At 37.5% G+C, this 22,309-nt stretch overlaps 1 protein-coding gene across 14 annotated transcripts in view; it reads right to left on the bottom strand.

Annotated features, from left to right (window-relative positions):
* The window catches only part of PATJ (PATJ crumbs cell polarity complex component), a 363,430-nt gene that overhangs the window by 239,280 nt on the left and 101,841 nt on the right, over positions 1-22,309 (bottom strand). For all 14 annotated transcript variants that reach the window (XR_008617259.1, XR_008617260.1, XM_028489331.1 and 11 more), the window contains exons 19-22: positions 18,996-19,112; positions 16,830-17,225; positions 10,969-11,092; positions 5,131-5,305 (exon numbers count right to left, since the gene is read on the bottom strand). Coding sequence is in view for 12 of the 14 variants with exons in the window: in XM_028489331.1 (XP_028345132.1) it covers positions 5,131-5,305; positions 10,969-11,092; positions 16,830-17,225; positions 18,996-19,112 (812 nt within the window). In the remaining 2 variants the exon portion in view is untranslated. The remainder of the gene's footprint in view (positions 1-5,130; positions 5,306-10,968; positions 11,093-16,829; positions 17,226-18,995; positions 19,113-22,309) is intronic.

Below are 22,309 nucleotides of genomic sequence, written 5' to 3' on the forward strand. Positions count from 1 at the left end.
GTTGTTACGTCTCCTTTTTCATTTCTAATTCTATTGATTTGAGTCTTCTCCCTTTTATTCTTGATGAGTCTGGCTAATGGTTTATCAATTTTATTTATCTTCTCAAAGAACCAGCTTTTAGTTTTATTGATCTTTGCTATTGTTTCCTTCATTTCTTTTTCATTTATTTCTGATCTGATCTTTATGATTTCTTTCCTTCTGCTAAATTTGGGGTTTTTTTGTTCTTCTTTCTCTAGTTGCTTTAGGTGCAAAGTTAGGTTGTTTATACGAGATGTTTCCTGTTTCTTAAGGTAGGATTGTATTGCTATAAACTTCCCTCTTAGAACTGCTTTTGCTGTATCCCATAGGTTTTGGTTCGTCGTGTCTCCATTGTCATTTGTTTCTAAGTATTTTTTGATTTCCTCTTTGTTTTCTTCAGTGATCACTTCGTTATTAAGTAGTGTATTGTTTAGCTTCCATGTGTTTGTATTTTTTACAGATCTTTTCCTGTAATTGATATCTAGTCTCACAGCGTTGTGGTCAGAAAAGATACTTGATACAATTTCCATTACTTTAAATTTACCAAGGGTAGATCTGTGACCCAATATATGATCTATCCTGGAGAATGTTCCATGAGCACTTGAGAAAAATGTGTATTCTGTTGTTTTTGGATGGAATGTCCTATAAATATCAATTAAGTCCATCTTGTGTAATGTATCATTTAAAGCTTGTATTTCCTTATTTATTTTCATATTGGATGATCTGTCCATTGGTGAAAGTGGGGTGTTAAAGTCCCCTACTATGATTGTGTTACTGTCGATTTCCCCTTTTATGGCTGTTAGTATTTGCCTTATGTACTGAGGTGCTCCTATGTTGGGTGCATAAATATTTACAATTGTTATATCTTCTTCATGGATCGATCCCTTGATCATTATATAGTGTCCTTCTTTGTCTCTTGTTATAGTTTTTACTTTAAAGTCTATTTTGTCTGATATGAGAATTGCTACTCCAGCTTTCTTCTGATTTCCATTTGCATGGAATATCTTTTTCCATCCCCTCACTTTCAGTCTGTATGTGTCCCTAGGTCTGAAGTGGGTCTCTTGTAGACAGCAAAAAACTCTACCATCTCCTTGAGTGTTTTAATAAACTCAGCAACAATGAATACCCTAGATACGCCTCAGGGCCCATGATCCTATCACTGTCATCCAGCCAGCCTCCTTTCGTTAAACAATTACTATGTTCAAGGCATTATACAGAGCCCTTTATATTCACTCTTATTGAACCTTAGAACTACCTACTTTACAAATGAGGAAATACAGACACAAGGGAAACCCTCTCAAGCTCATGAAGTCATAAATAGAGCATATTTGAACAGCACCAAAATATATCTATACTGCAAATCTCCTATTAGCCTGACAAATGCCATGCCCCCCACTGATGGGCACACCCATGTCTTCAGACAGAAAGTGATGACAGAAGTGAGTTAGAAAAAGACTAAAACAAGGTAAATTCTGAAAACTTGATCTCAAGTGACTTTATGAAGAAAGAAGGGTACTCAGAACAAGATCACTTAGATCCCTTTCAGAGTTAACATGCTCTGCCTGCCCACCGTCCTCCCTTCCTAGAGATCGCCAGTTTCAGGGTGCATCTAACCTCTTAATATCAGTCCTGCCTCCAAAGGTAAGTAGAAGTTGGCTTGATGCAAAAGCACAGTGCACACTGAATAACTCTGCTGGGCCCTACACAAAAATTAATGCAAAGAAGAAACTGTAAAATAGCATACAGCACTTAGCGCTAGATGACACCCTGATGATCTGAAAGACTATATTCTGAAAAGAATCTATGCATTACTCAGGAAGTCTCCTGAGTAGCAATAAGTATTCACCTATGAACCTAACTCCGTGGGGCATACCCTGGAAGATTAAAAGGGGGAGTATGATTTACAGGAACTCTTCTGGAGCCTGCTGAGATTTAAATATATCCTAAATCTATGATGGCAAGCCAAAAAAACAGCATTCAAACGCAAGACTGATCTCCCAAGACAAAGATTAGGCTGGAGCCCTTAAATGTCTGCGCCAGCACAAGAAAACAGCTTGTCTAAGTACTCACTTCAGGAGTAAAGCGTTATCTCCTCTCTCTGAAGCTGGGAGAATTGAGTAAGACACAACTGATAGAATGTTTCACCTTCTGCAGAAGGAAGGACGGGGTGGGCTTGGAAATTTGTTTAAATCCTTTCCAATCTACAGTTACAGTTCTATACCCTGAAAAGCAGCCTCATTTCTGAATTCTTTGGCCAGATTCAATTATTAACACTCAGCACAAGAGAAATTTAAAAAATAAAAGTGTCTCGTTTGAAAAGTAATTTGATCACATAAAAAAGTTGAAACATGTTCCTAACTCCTCCAGCACTTCCACTGCCAAGCATCTCTCTTAAAAAAACAAACCCTGGCTGTTTGATACTGCGTTCCGTTCCTCTGGGAGCTGCTTAGATCCCTCGCACGAGGACCCTGGGCCTGTCAGCTCCTCCCCTCTACACCCTGGTCCAGGTCTGCTGAGTGAAAAGCCACCAGATTCCTCCAACTAGTTGGGCCTATGGGTCTTTCCTTTCCACTCAGAGATGAGCTACACAGAAGCCAGACAACTCTTTACTAAGGTTCTATCTAAAACTCTAGGCAAAGGTCACAGGTCGCTGAACAGAGAAGTGATATAAGTCTGAGACACTTCATATGACAGAAAATCTTTCTTGGACTAAGCTTTCAATAAAAGCATTAAGATTCTTTTCCCATATAGGTTATCACAGAACATTGAGTAGAGTTTCCTGGGCTGTACAGTAGGTCCCTATTAGTTATCTATTCTATGCATATGTTAATTCCAGTCTCCCAATTTATCACTTCCCCCCACATTTCCCCTTTGGTAACCATAAGTTTGATTTCAAGATCGGTGAGTCTGTTTCTGTTTTGTAAATAAGTTCATTTGTATCATTTTAAAATTAGATTCCACATATAAGTGATATCCTATGATATTTGTCTTTCTCTGACTTACTTCACTTAGGATGATATATATCTATATATGTATAACTGATTCACCTGTTGTACACCTGAAACTAACACAACATTGTAAGTGAACTATACTGCAATAAAAATAAATAAATAAAGCATTAAGGCCGATTAATCCCACCCATTTCTCATCTCTGTTATGCTTTGCAACACCTCCAACTCCTTTGTTCGCCTCTCCTGTCCTGTACTCACAGTGTCCACGGCTCTGGTTTTTCTTTCAGAGGTGCTTCTGTTCCCATACCCCCCCAAGTCCCCACCCCGGCCAAACTACCTGTCACACTCCAAGGAATCTCCTTGAATTGTAAAGAAGCCACCCCACACGCTAACTTCTTCCCTCAGTGTTCTCTCAACAGCTTCCGCTTCTATGCCATGGATGCCACACTTGAGTGGGTGACACTCACTCTCTTACTCCCTGGCAAGCTGGGAAAACGGAGGCAATATTTTGCTAAATTCCTTCCCACCACTAGGCCATTACTCTCCTACCCTTGTTTCAAAAGCTAATCTCTACTCTCACACCTCTCCTTTTATGGCCCACTTTACTAGCACCCCATCATTCTGAGTAAATAACCTTTCTCCTAAATGACAGAAAAAAAAAAAAATCAAGGTCATTGGGCAAGAATCTCCTTGGATTCCAGTCCTCAAGGTACTAATAGTACTGCATTTGTACCTTCCTTTCATTCCTGGCACCTGTGTCCATGGAGGAGATGAGCTTCCTCCTATCAAACTATCAGAAGTTAATCTCTCTAGGTGTGCAGTGTCCTCCTCTCCCTCCACCCTCTCCAGGGACTACACTTAATCATCCACTTTCTAGTATCTACATATCCTTTTCTGGATCTTTCACACTCACAATGTGTGTGTGTGTGTGTGTGTGTGTGTGCGCGCGCGCGCGCGCGTGTGTGTATCTGCCCCCTTGTCCCATTTCCACAGTGCCCTTCAGTTGTCTAGGTAACGTGTTCTTTCTGCCTCTTTTCATGATCAGGTTCCTCAAAACACTAGTGTGCTCTTACTTTGTCTAATATCTGCCCTTCTGTTCAATTCTCAACTCACTACTCTCTGATTTCCACTCTAATGAAACTGTTCTAAGCTTACCAAGGGCATCCATGTGATCAAGCCCCATGAAAACTGTTCCATTTTATCTACCTTGACCTCTCCGTAGCATGTAACAATAGTCATAGTCTGTAATGATCCTTTTGTTAAAATGCTCTCTTCCCTTGGTTTCTATATCAACCTCTAGTTCATCAATTTCCTCCTACCTTTTGTTCATTCCACTTCATTATTTTCTTCCTCAGTTCATGCCCTTAATATTGCTGCTTTGCAGGACTCCAATTTTGGCCCTGTTCTTTTATCACTTGAGCCTCCCCTGGATGACTATTCATATCCAGGAGTTTCACCTACACTTGATCTTGTTCCCAATTACCCACATCAGGATAGACCTCAACACTAATCCCCAGAGTCATGTATTTAATTAACTCCATTTCACTTTACTGTCCTATGGATACCTGAACCCTCAACATGTGCCAAACAGAACTCATCATTTTCCTCTTCAACCTGTTCATGCTCCTATAATCTTATGCCAAAGAATTAATGGTCCCGCTATCCATCTAGCTGCCCCATTCAGAAACACAGGTCATCCTCCTACTCCTCACTCCCAACATGTTATCAGTCACCAATTCCTACAGCTTCTCTAACTCTTAAGTCCAGTCCCTCCCTAATTTGTCCTCGAGTACTTCTTGCTTGAGTTGTTATATTCTTAATGAACCTTCCATTCTCTAAGTAAATACTCCCATAATCTATTTTGCAGACAACTGCAAGAATACAAAATTGTATATATGTTTAAAAAAATTATATATATGGTACAATTTTAAGTATGTGAAATTCTCACTGTAATTGTTTAGTATGGTGGGTTTTATTAATAATATTTCCTTGCATTTTCCAAATGTTCCACCATAATCATGCCCTGTTGTTTTCATTTTTGTTTTGTTTTTAAACATCTTTATTGGAGTATAATTGCTTTACAATGGTTTTGTTTTTTTTTTAATAGAAGCAAAAAGAAAGCTATTTTATAATGTGAAAACAAAGAGAAATAATATCATACCATGCATCAGTGGCATATCTAGAAGACAACATTCCTATGTATGCCGAGGCCTTGGAAACAGCTAGAGCCCTGGGGAGTTGGTATAGAGGCAAGTCTTCTTGCTCCCTTGTTTGAGCCACAGCAGGAAGTTCAACAAACAAGCCAGGACCTTGGACATCATTTGGAATCATCATGCCTAAAAAGCAAACCCAGATGATAGTGAGCACACGATATACTCATTCATCCTTCATTAATTCAATACATAGTTATGGATATCTACTACAGACAGGCCCCTTCCAGATAGAAGACTTATTTATACTAAACTAAATAAGTAAAACATTTAATATGTCAGACGGTGACAGTACTATGGTAAAAAAAAATTCTGCAAGGAAGGGGGATAGGTGTTGCTCAGTGAAAGAGGGTTAGAATTTTAAGCATGGTCTCACTGAAAAGATGTTATTTTAGCAATATGAATCTTTTACCTAAAGAATCCCCCTTATAAGTCAGAAAGAGAAAGACAAATACTGTATGATATCATATGTGGAATCTAAAAAATACAACAAACTAGTGAATAAAACAAAAAAGAAACGGACTTACAGATACAGAGAACAATCTAGTGGTTACCAGTGGGAAGAGGGAAGTGGGGAGGGTTAATAAAGGGGTAAGGAGGGCTTCCCTGGTGGCGCAGTGGTTGAGAGTCCGCCTGCCAATGCAGGGGACACAGGTTCGTGCCCCGGTCCGGGAAGATCCCACATGCCGCGGAGCGGCTGGGCCCGTGAGCCATGGCCGCTGAGCCTGCGCGTTCGGAGCCTGTGCTCCGCAACGGGAGAGGCCTCAACAGTGAGAGGCCCGCGTACCGCAAAAAACCAAACAAACGAAAAAGGGGTAAGGAGAAAAAAAAGTTATTATGGGATTATATGAAATCACGTATGTGAAACGTCTGAAAACCATAAAGCACTGTAGAATTTAAAGAATCTTTCATTCAATTTAAAAAAAGAAGAAGAAGAACCCCCTCTACGATGGTATTCTTACTTTACTACAAATTTTCCCTTTATCAACCTAGGCTGTCTCAATTACAGGCATACTGACATTTCACTGATTAAAAAAAAGTAATTCCACAGAATAACAAATAACCAAGTAAAAACACTTACATTTTTAAAGGGGCTTTGTTTATAAATTCCAGGATTCTTTCACATTTGTTACCTTATTTCATTCTCACATTAAACTATGAGTTAGAAAAGATAATAGCAACCATATTTTATAGGTGGGGAATTCCAGGTCAAGGAATTTTTGCTAATTAGAATGAACAAATTGGGACTTCCCTGGAGGTCCAATGGTTAAGACTCTGTGCTTCCACTGCAGGGGGCATGGGCTTGATCCCTGGTCAGGGAACTAAGATCCCACATGCCGCGCGGCACGGCCAAAACAAAAAAGAATGTACAAATTTACCTGACACGTCATCTGTGTCATTTTCCCATTTACTGAAAAAAGGAGTAACAAGGGCAGAGCTGTACATGCAGTCCTACAGCACATGTTTAGAGACCTGCACCCAGACTGGCATAAACCCATTAATTACTCTTAAGATATACCTTGTAATCATTATATCTCATCCATTATAAATTCCCAGCCAATCTTTCTTCATCATGTTATACAAATATGATGAATAGTGAATCAAATGCCTCCCTTAAATCCATACATTTATGGTATATTTTTGAGACTTGGCTTATCAGAAAATTAGAAATGATCACTAAGAGATATAGACACTCTTCTAAAACTTTTCCTATGAGCATCACCTAAACTTTCCATTTCTTCATATTGAACAAATTTTCTAGTAAACTCACTTCTACTTCTGCTTTATGTCTTGTCTAGACACATTGGAATCAGGATCTAATCAGCAGAGAATCTGAAGAGGGGGTGAAAGTAACTGTAATGCTCAGGTGGTATTAAAGGAAGTCTCCAGTACCTCAGACATGCTTCACTCCCATCCCCTGGGCTTACATTCCTGCACGCAGTCAAATCCGTATCAGTGCCGCACTGCTCTAGCTTTGCCTGTGTCTACTTTCTCCCCCTTGAGAAGGGGCCAGGGATGGGATGGAAATTCTGGCACGAATGACCTAAAACAGGAGTTGAAAGAACAGAGAACCGGCTCTATTTGCAGAGCTATTTCCCAACCAGCTATACTGGTAAAGCAGCCTATTAAATTGTGGCACTGGGTTTCATAGGTTGCTTCAGTTTATTTAAAACTTTTCATTACCTGCTCCACACAAGGCTGCCCATACCCTTTGCCCACTCCTCCTCCACGGACACCTTGGCAGTGCTCAGGTACACGTCTCTCCTCTCTCACCGTGCTTGACACAGGCAGACTTACAGAGCCGTTCATCAAGTGCACCACGGTACCTGGGAGCCCATAAAATAAATCGCATCCTTCGGGGCCTATGCAGTTGTTAGGTAACAGCCACAACAGAAGCACACAGGTTAGGAAAACAGGGAAGTTTACTTATTTATTTTTTGAAATATTTATTTATTTACTTGACTGCATCGGGTCTTAGTTGAGGGATCTTCATTGCGGTATGCGCAATCTTTCATCGCGGCACACGGGCTCCTTTCTAGTTGTGGTGCGCGGGCTCTAGAGCGTGCAGGCTTAGTTGCCTTGCGGCATATGAGATCTTAGCTCCCCACGAGGGATCGAACCTGCGTCCCCTGCTTTGGAAAGCGGATTCTTAACCACTGGACCATGAGTGAAGTCCCCAGGGAAGTTTTAAAAAAAGGTTCCTAGATAAATGGAAGTTAAAGCTTATAGGAGAGAAATGGGGGAAATTTCCAAAAGGTTTATACTTAGTGAGGTGCACGAATAGAAAGATAAACAAAATAAAGGCAAGAAGAATCCCAGTAGAGAAGAGAGGGCGTTACTGCACAACTTAGCAACTGGAAAAAAAAAAAAACGTAGGGAATCGGTATGCTGTTAAATCACCACACAGGAGCAGCACATCACCTTCTCATTCAAAAAATATTTCTGGAGCACCCGCTATGGTAACATAATCAGATATAAGCCTTGCCCTCCAGAAACTTATGGTAATAGACAGGCATGCAAATACGCGAGTGTGCCTGATTCTGTGTGCAATGACAGAAATTCATCCAGGTTCACTGGAGGCCCACTCCAGGCTGGGCCAGTCAAAGACTGGGAAACAGAACTACTTTCTGTCTGAAATCTTCTGAAATCGCTTAACACTAAATGTATTACTGATTTGACATCTTGTATGCTTCACATTATTAATTATGCTAATTTCTAGGTTTAGTTTCACAGCCCATGAAGAGCATAGGCTCTTTGAGGAAACCTACTTTTAGATTAAGTACAGGGTCAAAAATAGCCCTTTACACATGTTCTCAAAAATACTTTTTAATGTAATTGCTCATAAGTAAATCTAAAATTGTCTGTTACTAACAGAGTGGTCAAAGGGCTGCAGATTTGAAAGAGGCCTCGCAGAACACTTAGCCCAATTCCATCATTTTACAGCTGAAGAAGTGGAGGGGCTTGGAGAAGCAGGCGGCTTGCCTGGTGACACAGCAGGTTAATGGCTTAGTACTGAGGGGCCTGGGACTGAAACTATACTGACTCTGTACCAATAATTTCTTAGTTCACCCATGGTTAGCACTAACCCAAGTACTCACACCTGTACACAGCATTCTGGCAGCTCTCAAAAATTTTTTCAAAAAGCATGTGGTTATGAACACTCTTCTAGTGAGGACAGGCCTAAGGTATACAAGCGTAGCTTAATTCCTAAAGCTATAATGTCCAAAAATAAATTCCCAGGGCCTTGTCAAATATTAGATTAAGACAGGATGGTGGGTTGAATGATGGCCCACCTAAAATATATATATCCCTGCCACAGAACCTATAAATGAGAACTTATATGGAAAAAAGGGCTTTGCAGATGTAATTAAATTAAGTATCTTGAAATGAGACCATCCTGGATTATCCAAATGGGCCCTAAATCCAACAGCAGGTGTCCTTATAAGAGAGAGAAGAAGAGAAGACATGGATAGGGAGAAGAGGAGAGGGCCACGTGAGGACGGAGGCAGAGATTAGAATGATGCAGCCACAAGCCAAAGGACGCTGGAGCCACCTGAAGCTGGACAAGGAAAAGAACAGATTCTTCCCTAGAGCTCTCAGAAGGAGTACAGTATCTTAATTTAGGACTTCTGGACTCCAGAACAGTGAGAGAATTAACTTCTGCTGTTTTAAGCCACCAAGTTTGTGGCTCTTTGTTACAGCAGCCCTAGGAAACTCATACAGGAAGCAGAAGGCAGAGGTAATAACTTTGGAGTCACTTAGATGATACCCAGAGCAGGGCTCAGAGGAAGACTGGATCATCCCATGAGAACAAAAGCCCTTTCCCTATCTTTTTCCCAACTCCACTGCCCTTCCTCACAAACATCCACCCCATATTTCTAGTCTATTCCTTTCAATCCTGACAGTATAAGACAGTGAATGGTTCTCAACCAGGGCAATTTTGTCTCCCAAGGGACATTTGCCAATGTCTGAAGACATTTTGATTTTGATCAAGACTGGGAATACCACTGAATCTAGGGTTAGAAGGCAGGGATGCTGCGAACATCTTACAAGGCATAGGTAAACCCTCTACAACAGAATTATCTGGTCCAAAATGGTGCTTATATGGCTATAAAGTATCAACGGTAATCAAACAGATATGGACCATTAATCCATTTATGAATTAATTTGTGCCATAAATCTTCTCTAAGTATTTAATAGTCAGAGGATACAGAAATGTGGTGAATTTTTAAAAAAAAAGTATACCAGGAGAGTTTTGGTGAAAAATCCCATTCTTCTCCTAGTCACTATCAGTTATACATTATGAAAAATTGAATAGACTCATTTAATCTTAGATATTCAAAATTAACTATCCTAATTTTCTTTTTAAATTAACTATTCATGATGTGTTCTGACGTGCAGGGAACTGGCAATTGTTATCATCTCATAGATGCCTTCAATCTTTAACCACATTAAGAATTCCATTCTTTAGATTTTTACTTGACAGAATGTTGAATTCATAAAAAACGGTTACATAACTTTTCTATAGCTATCTCTCTCTCCTAACAGCATATTACCATACAACACAAGAACTGCCCACAGAGGAAGACTTTTCCCGTAAGTAGAGTCAAAACAGGTGAAGGACAGCATAAATCCTGAACAATGGCTCTATAAATCCCAATGCTATGAAAGAACTTACCAGGCTCACCTAAGGACCTTAATATTACGACATTAAACATTGCAGTGTTAGATGAGGAAAGATTATTTTTTAAAGTCAAGTTTTCAAAAATATATATGAATCAATATGGTAAGAGGCAAGGAGAAGCACTATACTTTTAGGATTCTTTAATGGAAACTAAGTTATTAATGTACCAAAATTGACTGTAATATATGGCTATAAAAATGTTTCATAAATGTTTAAAATATGTCTCTCTTTATTAATATTTAACAACCCTATTCAATGAGCTAACAGTATCACTTAATAGCATCAGAGATTTTAATATATATTAGTAGAGACATTTCAGATTCGGCATAAGGCAGTAGTTTTAGTTTTAATCCATAAAGCTAATAAAAAGCAAAATGAGGCAGGGAAAATGCAGCTCTCTCAGAAAACAGAATCTGAAAGCTCTAAGTTGAAATATGATTCATGTTATTTTTCCAGATATTTTGAAGCAGATTAATAAGCAGATTTCAATTCAAAACATTATAATGACTGAATATGTGACAGTAAAATTCATCATATATACAAATAAAACTGAAAGATTGCAAAATAATGTAATTTGTGTTTATGAGAAACGAAAATCACAAACCTAAATCCAGACTACTTTTCGTTAACGAATTAAGATTTTCCAGATCATCAAATCTGCTTTGTGGACTGTTTCCTTCAGTTGAGGGTATGGAGGATAGGGAATCGATGCCAAAGTTTTCTTTCATCTCAGAGGAAGAAAAACAGAAATGCATTAGTACTTTATGATAAAATGTGGAACACTATAATGTTGTTCAATCCAGATCATAATGATAGCGGAAAACTGGCCCTGCAAACAAGCCTTCTCAAGTAACGGTTTATACTGTTGTAAGCAGTAACAAATGTTAGTAACTTAATATCTGTAAGAGTACAGGCTAGTAAAATCTGTTTTTTCCAAACATTGGATTTTTTACCAAAAAAAATATTGTTTTATAAACATTAATAAGTAGATTTAACTAAACATTCACCAAGGCAGAGGAATAAAAGATCTATCAAGTCAAGCAAGGTCAATGGTTGATACTCATTATGTCCTGGATCATGCTGGATCACAACTTAAACAGCTTCATTGCTGATCTGGAAACACCTAGTGAATTTTCATAGTTCTAAGCCTTTCCTATGCCCTCCCTGACACTCTTATCTGCCTAGTGAACAACCTGTTCCCCGAACCTAAAACCTACAGGTAAGCACAGTCAAAAGTTATTACACTTTTCTTGTCTTCCTTTTACACATGTCTTTTATGGTTTTCCAAAGTTACAACCTTCCAGAACAATTTTCATTGATGTATTTTATTATGATATTTAAAAAACGTTTATATGCATGAAATTAAATGACAACATTATGGCCACCATAGGCATTTACCTTAACTCACTTAAGGTGAATAACACTATGTTATTCTCTATTGTTGGAAATTTAGGTTGTTTGAAACAAAAAAATGAATTATATTTTTTACAACAGTCCATGTTTTTTCATGGTTATACTGGTCATACTTCAATGATAAGAAAAGGACCTGTCATAAACTGATGTACCGAATACTGCTAGATTTTATCAAATAGATTATGAATATAATTGAGTATATAACTGTATCAGATACTCAAAGGAGGCTACAGTACGTAGAATTCAACTCAAATATTAAAAAGAGGTGAGAAACGAAATCTGACTACTTAGTTGCCTAGAATAAAATAAGCAAGAAGAACTTATTAGAGAAGGGAGACAGGAGGAGATGGAAGCCACTGAGTACTTAAAAAGAAGAAATTTTACAACAAGTTTTGAACTGTCTGGATTTCTTTTTTTAAGGGAATGGCAATTATGTAACTGAGGAATAAGAATTGATGCCTAAATCTGAGATTTCAATACAGTGGGTATGAAAGGTTAAATCTTTAGAAAAATCAATTCAGTTTTTTTCTAAATAGAAAAGAAAATAAAAACATAAAATTATTCTCAGGTAACTAATCCTCAGGCAAAAAGAATCAGATATTTTAAAAAAGGGCAAAGGACTTAGACATTTCTCCAAAGGATATTTGAAGATCGACAATAAGCACATGAAAAGCTGCTCAAGGTCACTAAAAGAGAAATACAAATCAAAACCACAGTGAGCTACCACTTCACACCTATTTAAAAAACAGAAAACAAGTGTTGGTGAGCATGTGGAGAAATTAGAAAACTTGTGCTTTGCCGGCAGAAATGAAAATGGTACAGCTTCCATGGAAAACAGTATGATGATTCCTAAAAAAATTAAACAGAATTACCATATGATCTTGCAATTTCACTTCTGTGTGTAGAGCACCCAAAATTTGGTTTTTGAACAAATATTTGCATACCACTGTCCACAGCAGCATTGTTCACAATAGCCAAAGATAGAAACAGCCCAGATGTCCATCCACTGATGAATGAGTAAACAAAAGGTGGTATATATACCTTCTGTGGAATGTGATTCAGCCTCAAAAAGTGAGAAAACGCTGACATGATACATGTATGAACCTTGAAGACATCATGCTAAGTGAAATAAGCCAAACACAAAAGGATAACTATTGTATGAGTCCACTTACATGAGGTGCTTTGAGTAGTCAAATTTTTAGAGACAGAGAGTAGAATTGTGGTTGGTTGCCAGAGGATGAAGGAAGGTGAGAATGAGCAGTTATTGCTTAGTGTGAACAGAGTTTCAATTTGGGAAGATGAAAAAGTTCTGGAGACGGATGGTGCTAATGGGTGTACAATAATGTGAGTGTATTAATGCCACAGGAACTATAAGCTTAAAAATGCTTAAAAGGTCAACTTTATGTAATGGGTATTTTATCACAATTAAAAATAAAGAACCAGGGCTTCCCTGGTGGCACAGTGGTTGAGAGTCTGACTGCCGATGCAGGGGACGCGGGTTCGTGCCCCGGTCCGGGAAGATCCCACATGCCATGGAGTGGCTGGGCCCGTGAGCCATGGCCTCTGAGCCTGCGCGTCCGGAGCCTGTGCTCCGCAACGGGAGAGGCCACAACAGTGAGAGGCCCGCGTACCGCAATCAATCAATCGATCAATCAAATAAAATAAAGAACCAGATCTATAAATCTTGATGGCTTCACCCTTCAACTAAAATGGAGTAACAGGGTGGTAGAGAATGATAAACTTATGAGTAGTTGGGTACTATTTGCACTCCACAAATATAGCTATATCTGTAACCCAAAATGGATATTACAATGAAGACAGAAGTGATAATGTTCCTCTACCTTTTTGGAGGGCACCCTCTAAATAGAAGAGTATTGGGAATTACATATTTGTAAGGTATTTGACTGTGTTTTTAAAATCCACCCACTCAGGGCTTATTATATTAGATAATAAAGTATCGTCACTGGATCCACCATAATGAGAGAAAGGCAAATAAAGATCCAAGCCCATCCTGATCATGTGGGTACAACTGTTACAGGGGATCAGAATATTCCACCCAGAAATGTGCCACTGTGGCATAAGGATTATTTTGAACTGAAGAAAAAGAGTGAACTTAGAAAAGCTTCCTATCCTCCCCTGATTCTCAATCACCAGAGACAACTCTAGACTCTTCAGCTCAGAGATGGCACTAAGAAAGATGTACATGACAAACCTTACTAAAACAATCCTTATCTTCCATCAATGCCCCCCATATATTTACCTTCCCACAGTATGCTGACCCTAAAAGCCTAAATCCCTTTTCCTTTGTCTTGTTACTTCTCTACAAATTCACTGTTCTTTGTTAAGATGCTGTATAAGCCCAAGTTCTAACCCCTCCTTTGAGTGAATCATCATTGAGTTTCTCCTGTGTATATGCATCATGCAGGTGTTAATAAACCATTTTTCTTTTCTTAATCTGTCTTTTGTCACTTTAATTTCCAGGGCTCCAGCCAGAGGAACCTAGGAGGGTAGAGGAAAAAGGGTTTTTCCTTCCATACACTGTCATCACTGCTGGGTGTGGGGAAGGGAGGAAGAGAGCTAATGCCCATATATCTGGGCAAAACTCTAATTCAAAAAGATGCATGAACCCCTATGTTCACAGCAGCACTATTCACAGTAGCCAAGACATGGAAACAACCTAAATGTCTATCAACAGATGAATGGATAGAGAAGATGTGGCACATATATACAATGGAATGTTAGTCAGCCATAGAAAAGAATGAAATAATGCCATCTGCAGCAACATGGATGGACCTAGAGATTATCATACTAAGTGAACTGAGTCAGAAAGAGAAAGACAAATGCTGTATGATATCACTTATATGTCGAATCTAAAATATGACACAAATGAACCTATTTATGAAACAGAAATATGGACATAGAGAACAGACTCGTGGTTGTCAAAGGGGAGGGGTTTGGGGGAGAGATGGAGTGGAAGGCTGGGGTTAGCAGATGTAAGCTTTTATATATAGAATGGATAAACAACAAGGTCCTACTGTATAGCACAGAGAACTAGAGTCAATATCTTATGATGATATTTTATATTCTTTTCCATAATGGAAAAGAATATTTAAAAATGTGTATATAGATATATAGCTGAATCACTTTGCTATACAGCAGTAATTAACACACTGTAAATCAACTATACTTCAGTAAGAATTAAAAATTTAAAAAAGAGTTAATGCTCAAAGCAAGAACATATAATTATTTAAGGAAAATAAAACACTGTTTAGGTAAGACACAGTAGGGCTGAAACAATCTTAATCAATGCCAGTTTAGGGAGCCTATACGTGTTACCTCACAGAATAAGAAAGCTGGGAAATTTAACAGTTGGTAATTAAGATGCATGTCCTTCAAACTGTGAGCACTGAATGCTGTTTAAACAAGCTTTATAAAGAGCACTTTGATAAACAATAGAGGCAGTGGTTACACTGTGAGAATCATCAATATAAACTTAGAAGAGGGATTTTTTAAAAACCTAATATTATGCAAATGATGCTTGAGATCAGAATAAAATTTTGACTGACAACACGGATTCAAAAATTACTGTATCTGAAACAACCTAGATGAAAATGAAGATGGTATAGTTGAAGAACAGTGTTGAAAGATCAAAAAGTGATTCTAGTAATAATATAGATTCTGGCATTAATATGCATTGAAAGAATTTGAATAAAATTCTATCATTAAATGTGAGAACAGGCAAAAAAACTGATATTTTATAGGTTTTAAAATAGGAATGCTTAACTAAATTTATAAAGTAAATATTACTAATATACATTTGACTATTTCATCTATATCCCTACAAGTTTGTATATTAAAATGGGCCTATATTTTAGGTTGCCTTATATTGGGGTAAATAGGAAAATTTATTTTTATGGAAGAAAACAGCCATAACAAGGCAGTATGTATGAATATTCAATAATCTGCAATTACTAACTTGCTCCATATAACTGACTATTCTGTTTGAGGTCAAGCACTTACAGACATAGGAGTGGGACTGGCAGAGGTAGAAAGAACCAATGTCAGTGGCAACATACCAGGTGATTCGATGTCACCTCTTCCCACATTAGTCACATAATCCCAAAAATCTGTTCGCTAGTAGACTGCCCAGAGTCCACTACCGGGGTAATCCTCTGGGGTTCCTTAAATACATAAATACAGCATCTTGCATAGCAGAGGGACCCACAAGCATTTGCAAAAAGGATAAATATAGGAAGATCTAAGGGAGGCAAGGAAAAAACCCAGCTCTATCTGCCTGTGAGAGAGCAAATGAAGGCTACTTTGCACATCACTGCAGGGAAGTTGCTGACCTCAGTGAGGAGGGCACCGTACTGCACCTGAACACACTGCTATGTACCCCATACAAAAACTTGCTTTTCATTTGCTTGGAAATAAATTTGGGGAAAGAAATAAACAAAAATAAAACATTAAAAAATATCCCTAATGAAAGATTCCAACTGGTGACCAGTTAACTCTAATGTGATTTTTTAAAAAACTTATTGGTGATTTAATAGCGAGGGCAAACGTATTAAAATATAATGCTTTCCTGCCAAGTTGTCAACAGGTAGTATCACAAATGTACAGAAAATCTTCTACAGTTCAGTGACTTTCTATTTAGTATCATATATAATACAGAGAACAGTGTGGATAAGCAAGACAGAAACAACAATAAATCTTTAATCAATTTTGCCTTGATTTTCCTTGACAAATACATTATGTGAGAAATACAGAGCTGTGTCTCCCTTTTTTTTTTAAAAATCACAAATGGCAAAAGAACTCTTCCTTGAAATCGGTAATTAGGAGAAAAACATCACTAAAAAAGCAAGGTAAAAAAAATAAAACCCACCATAAAAGCAAGGCAACTACAGTTTGTTGACTCCAGCCAGAAGTTACATAATACAGAAATGGTGAGGTTGGTACATTTTGGAAAAAATGATTAATGATGAAAAGATCCATTGAATTTTGTTCAGGAGGAGTCAGGGAGGATGTGGAAGATGTGTTCTAATCCCTTACCATCTTTTCAGTGCTATAGCCACACTGCTGAATCTCCTGGGAATACACGCTCATCATGGACCTGGCTTCTTGAGGCTCAGGCAGTTCACAATCCTGGTACCACTGTGTACCAAAGTGAAGCTCCTTCAAGGATGGAACAGGAGCATCCTCTTGAATGTGCGATGAGGGATACGATTCCATGGACTGAAAGCTGTTTTGATAGAGCTCATATTCTTCATCAACAAGCATTTCTCTTTCTTCACCCATTTCCTGCAATCTAGGCACCATAAATTCATGCATTTCCCAGGCCTCCTTACTATTGTCTATCTCTTTTTGTTGGGACTGGAAAGCCTTTCCCAAATCTAGAAATGGCTCATCCACAAGCTCTTCTTTAAAATAGGGCTCATCTCTAAATCCCTGTGAATAAAAATTGTAAAACAACTTTAAACTACGTCTGTATTAAAGCTGCACCCTACACATTAACTGGAAAATTAACCCCTGACATAACTGCAATGACGGTATTACATGACAATGCATGGTTAACCTGACAGCTCTCCATTACAAATGAGAAGAAATACAATCTCACTGCCACACACGCCTCAACCCTGAAAAGAAACAAACGACAAGAGGCAAAAATCTGCCTTTGGCAAGGTGACTGACTAGTCTGAAAGGTTCACTATACATCAACTGCCTTAAAATTCTCAGTCAGAAATAGGAATTTTGTTAAATTGCTACATTGAATATTTAACTCCTGCATCTCATATAAAAAATAATACATAAATATGGATGCACTTCATACTATCACTTAAGAAAGCAAAGACTTATTAAAAGGTCAGGATTTTCAGGTTTATGTAACTAAAAAGAAATTAATGGTTATTTGAATGTTTACAAAACATTCTCTATAAACTAAAGATATGGGGACTATGTCTCAACTACTTTGAGTGTGACTCATATTTTATAATATACCACTTAATAGAAATTTATTTTTGCATCTGCATTAATAATATAAAACAAAACGAATGAATACAGTATGCTCTTCAACTAATTCATACTTCACTAATCAGAAGAGCAAGTACATAAAACTGAAGCTAGATAGTCATGCATGAGCAGAAACTTTGTTGAGTTCCTAGGTAACGCTTGAGGAATATATGGATCTGCTGAGCCTTTGACCTAACTCCAAGGCACCTTAGGGTGTTGGGCACAATGAGGCCCAATTCCCTCTAAGGGATCAATGACATTTCCTATTTTAAGTCCTATTCATTAAGTATCAAAAAATGCAAATTCCTGAAATGAATCTACTCCTTCCCATTGCTTCCTCACTTGCAGCTAGACATCATTGCAGTGACACTTTTAAATTAATATACTATACCAAATACTGTAACCTAGTTATTTCAAAAAAAGAAAAAACTGCATTTAGAAGGTATATTTAAACATGTCACACAGTTATGAAATTGTAACAAAAAATGTTTAAACTAAAAAAATATAACGGACACTACAGGACTACATACCAGCTTTAGACACTGTCAACAAACTATGTAAAGAATATCAAAAGACAGTTGTTATCAAGCAAAGCAAAACCATACTCTAACTGCAAGAAGCAAAATAAACACAATTCATTTTAAGAATAAAAAGGGAATAGCTTCAAAATATACTCTCTAATATTAAAGCATAAAGTAAGGTTTGACTAAATAACTCTTTAGAAAGTATTCAATAAGAAGTTCTGTATAGCTCTTATTCTACAGCATTTTTTTTAATGCAGGTCTATTTTCAAAAATATGTTCTACCCTCAAAATTTTAAGAGTATATTAGTGATATAAAATGAGGTATGTTTGTTCTTTGAAAATGCCTTATACCTGGGCTATGTCATTTATGGAGGCAATGTGATACAAGAGAGAAAAGATTTCAGTTTTAAAAAAATTAATAGGGACTTCCCTGGTGGTCCAGGGGTTAAAAATCTGCGCTTCCACTGCAGGGGACACGGGTTTGACCCCCGTCGGGGATCTAAGATCCAGCGTGTCACGCACTGCAGCCAAAAATAAATAAATAAATAAATAAATATCTGCGATTAAAACAATTAATAAGGGGGGGATTATTTAATTTGTATCTATTTAGCCAAGAGAGTGAGAACAAGCTTTTGTCTTCTTTATAATAGAAACTGTTTACTTGGGAAATAAATGTACTAAATACCTTGGGTGCTTCAAGTATTAAAGATGAATTTATATCATGAACTGTTCCTGAAATTTCAGTCTTGTCTTCATTATTGTTTGAATGTAAAATATGATTTTCTTCCTCTTTATCACCTTCCTGAAAATAGAAGCATTGTTAATTTTTTTTATTGAGTTCTAATTGACATAAAACATTATATTAGTTTTAAGTGTACAACATAATGATTTGGTAGATGTATATATTGCAAAATAATCACCACGATAAGTTAACAATTCAAATTTCAAATATACAATACAGTGTCATTAACTATAGTCACCATGCTATACCTTACATCCTTAGGACTTATAACTGGAGATTTGTATCTTTTGACCACCTTCACCTATTTTGCCCACCCCCAGCCGCCAACTCTGGCAACCAAAGAAGTACTTTTGTAATGAAGAAAATATCTTAGTTTCAAACGCTTTTCAGATTAATTCTCATCTTTCCATTAAATGCAAGTACACAATAAAATTTATGTAAATTGTTTTATTAGACCAAATTTTTCTTTAATAACCAAAAAAAGCCATGTTCAGGTCAAAGCTTCTCAAACTTTTTATTCTTTTTAGGTATTCCTTAAAGAAAAAATCACTTTCCCAGGAAGAGACCTTAATATTAAGAAACGCCTAAGTTTATACAGGGTGATACTCAACATATTTAACAATGGTACAGGGTAGCCACTCTCCATCAGAAGAGGGACAATCATCATGGTGCTCGCCAGCTCAGCATCAGTCCCAGGTAATAACACAGCTACAATTTATCAAGTCCTAGCTATGTATCAAAATCTATGGTAAACACTTTTACGTGCTGTGTCTCAGCTTAATCTTTACAGCAATTCTATTAGGTCAGGATTTTTATATTTACATGAAAATAATATCAAATAGATATATATCTCACAGGCACAGGTTTTAGCACTTTAAATATATCAATTCATTTTATATATTTATTAATATATTAATACATAGTCTAAGAAGTAGGTGCTCTTATTAACCTCATTTTACAGATGAGTAACACAGGCACAGTAATTTGCTCAAAGGTACATAACTAGTCAGTTACACACCCAGAATTTGAGCCCTGGCTGTCTGGCTCTAGAGCCTGTGATCTCAGCTACCATGATCTGTGATCCCAAGTGGGAGCTGGTGAGGTTAAATAACTGGCCCAAAGACACACAGCTTTGCAAATCACAGAACTAAGCAAAATCCCACAGATGTCTGGCTCAAGAACTCCATTGCCAACTCTGTCCTGTGGGTTCTGAAGGTACAATGTACTTTTTAAAGTCAGTTCACTCACTTTTTATCTGTGACATCTGAGGTGAGTTTGTAGAAAAGAGAAAGTAAGTCACACTTCTGGTTAACATGAAACTATATAGATAATAACTTTCTACATAAGACTATAATGCGAGATTATAGAACACTTATATTATATAGATAGTACATATCTATATGGTACAAGACTTAATAAAAAATAATTCTATTCTCCTGTTACATATTCATAGTCTTTCTGCTCCATCTTGACTTTGGACCTTCTTATTCATACTCTCTCTCCGGTTCTCCTGAGGACTGAGCAAATGCTCAGCAAACATTAAGTGATGAGATAAATGGCCACCAACCGGACCATGAGAGAGAGAGATAGAGAGACCTCAGAGAAGATCCATGCATCACTATTTACAGCTCACAGACAGTTTTGCTAAAAGAACCCAGATGTTAAAGAAGGAATTACTTAGTGATGATTCCACTAAAAATTTCTAAGTCTTGAAAGTGACCTTCTCTCATTCCTTCACTGGCCTCCCACTCCCCAGCATCCTGGCAGCCTTCTACTCACTGAGGGAAGCCTAGGCAAAGGTCCACCTCACAATTACTGTGTTCCAAAATCCTCTCAGAGCAAGGCTCCAAGGTCCCGAGGTTTGTGCGGTTCTACCTCTGCCAGAAATAGCACAGGAATCCACAGCCAGTTGTTACTAAGTTCTATTCTTTACACTGCCTGAAACTTCCTTCAATTGCTTCAAAGTAAAGTCACACTGTTTAGGTCCTATAGATCATAAATAGTTGGGACTTTCTCTGGTAACCCAAATAATCAGGCAAATAATCATCAGGGAAAATCTAGACAAAGTTCTTGCCACAACCCAAAATACCAAGATGAGGTCCCATAAAAATATTAAGTCTCCCCTCCTTAATTTGTCCAAAAATCAAACTGGGTATCTCATGGTGTATACTGACTATGGCAACACTCACACACCAAATACACAATATAAAGTCAAGAACTTGACTTAGCTATGTGCTATATTCCATTTCAAAATGTTTAAAGTATCTGATAGGTGTAATATATAGGCATCTTGATGTATAATATGTGAAGAATAATAAAGTAATATATGAAGGTCATGTGAGGTTCCCCAATGCAAAAATACTATGTAAATACATGACTCTATCTATGTCTATAAATGAACATATGTAACAATATCTATATAGACAGATCTCTATCTATATACCTATTTATCCATATGAACACTTGTAGCGTGCTACAAGTGTGCTACAATATATTTCACAGAATAAAAGAATTTTAGAGTTAAGAAAGATCTTATGAATTCTCTAGTCTTTTTTAGTCTTTTCAGAAATGAAAAAGTAGGCTCAGAAAAGTGCTGTACCTATGATCGAATTACTGGTATAATGTTTCTCAAAGTGCAAAAATTCTGCATCAGAACTACGCCAGTGATTCACTGAAGAGGCAGATTCCTGAACAGCACACGAGAATCACTAAATCAGAATCTCCGAGAGTAGGACGTGGGAAACTGCATTTTAACCATCTCCAAGGTGATTCTTACGTCTATCACATATCATTGAATTTGAGACCCACTGGGCTAACTTGTAGCAAAGTTAGAAACAGAGCCCAGATTTCTTGAAATCCAGTCCAACACTCAACTACAACCATGCTATCTGTTTCAGACATGTGGCATGAAACTAAACTTGTAACAAATTAGAATAGGAACATATAGCATTGTGGCTAAGAGTACACGGTCTGAAGCCACTCTGCTGAGTTTATATTCCAACTCTCCCCCTTACTAGTTATATTACCTTGCATAAGTTACTCAGCTCTGTGTCTTGACTAACTCAATACATAGTAGTGGTAATAAGAGGATTACCTCCTCTTAAAGTTTCTGTGATGATTAAATCAGTGCATGTAAAGAGCTTAAAATACTGAGTGACATATATAAGCAACTCAATAATACTTTAATGCCACTTGAAAATTATCATCAAGTTTGTTTTTTTACATTGGGGAACCTCAATAGCACCATAACTAACAAT

This window comes from Physeter macrocephalus, chromosome 4 (assembly GCF_002837175.3).
Source record: "Physeter macrocephalus isolate SW-GA chromosome 4, ASM283717v5, whole genome shotgun sequence".
Lineage (NCBI taxonomy): Eukaryota > Metazoa > Chordata > Mammalia > Artiodactyla > Physeteridae > Physeter > Physeter macrocephalus.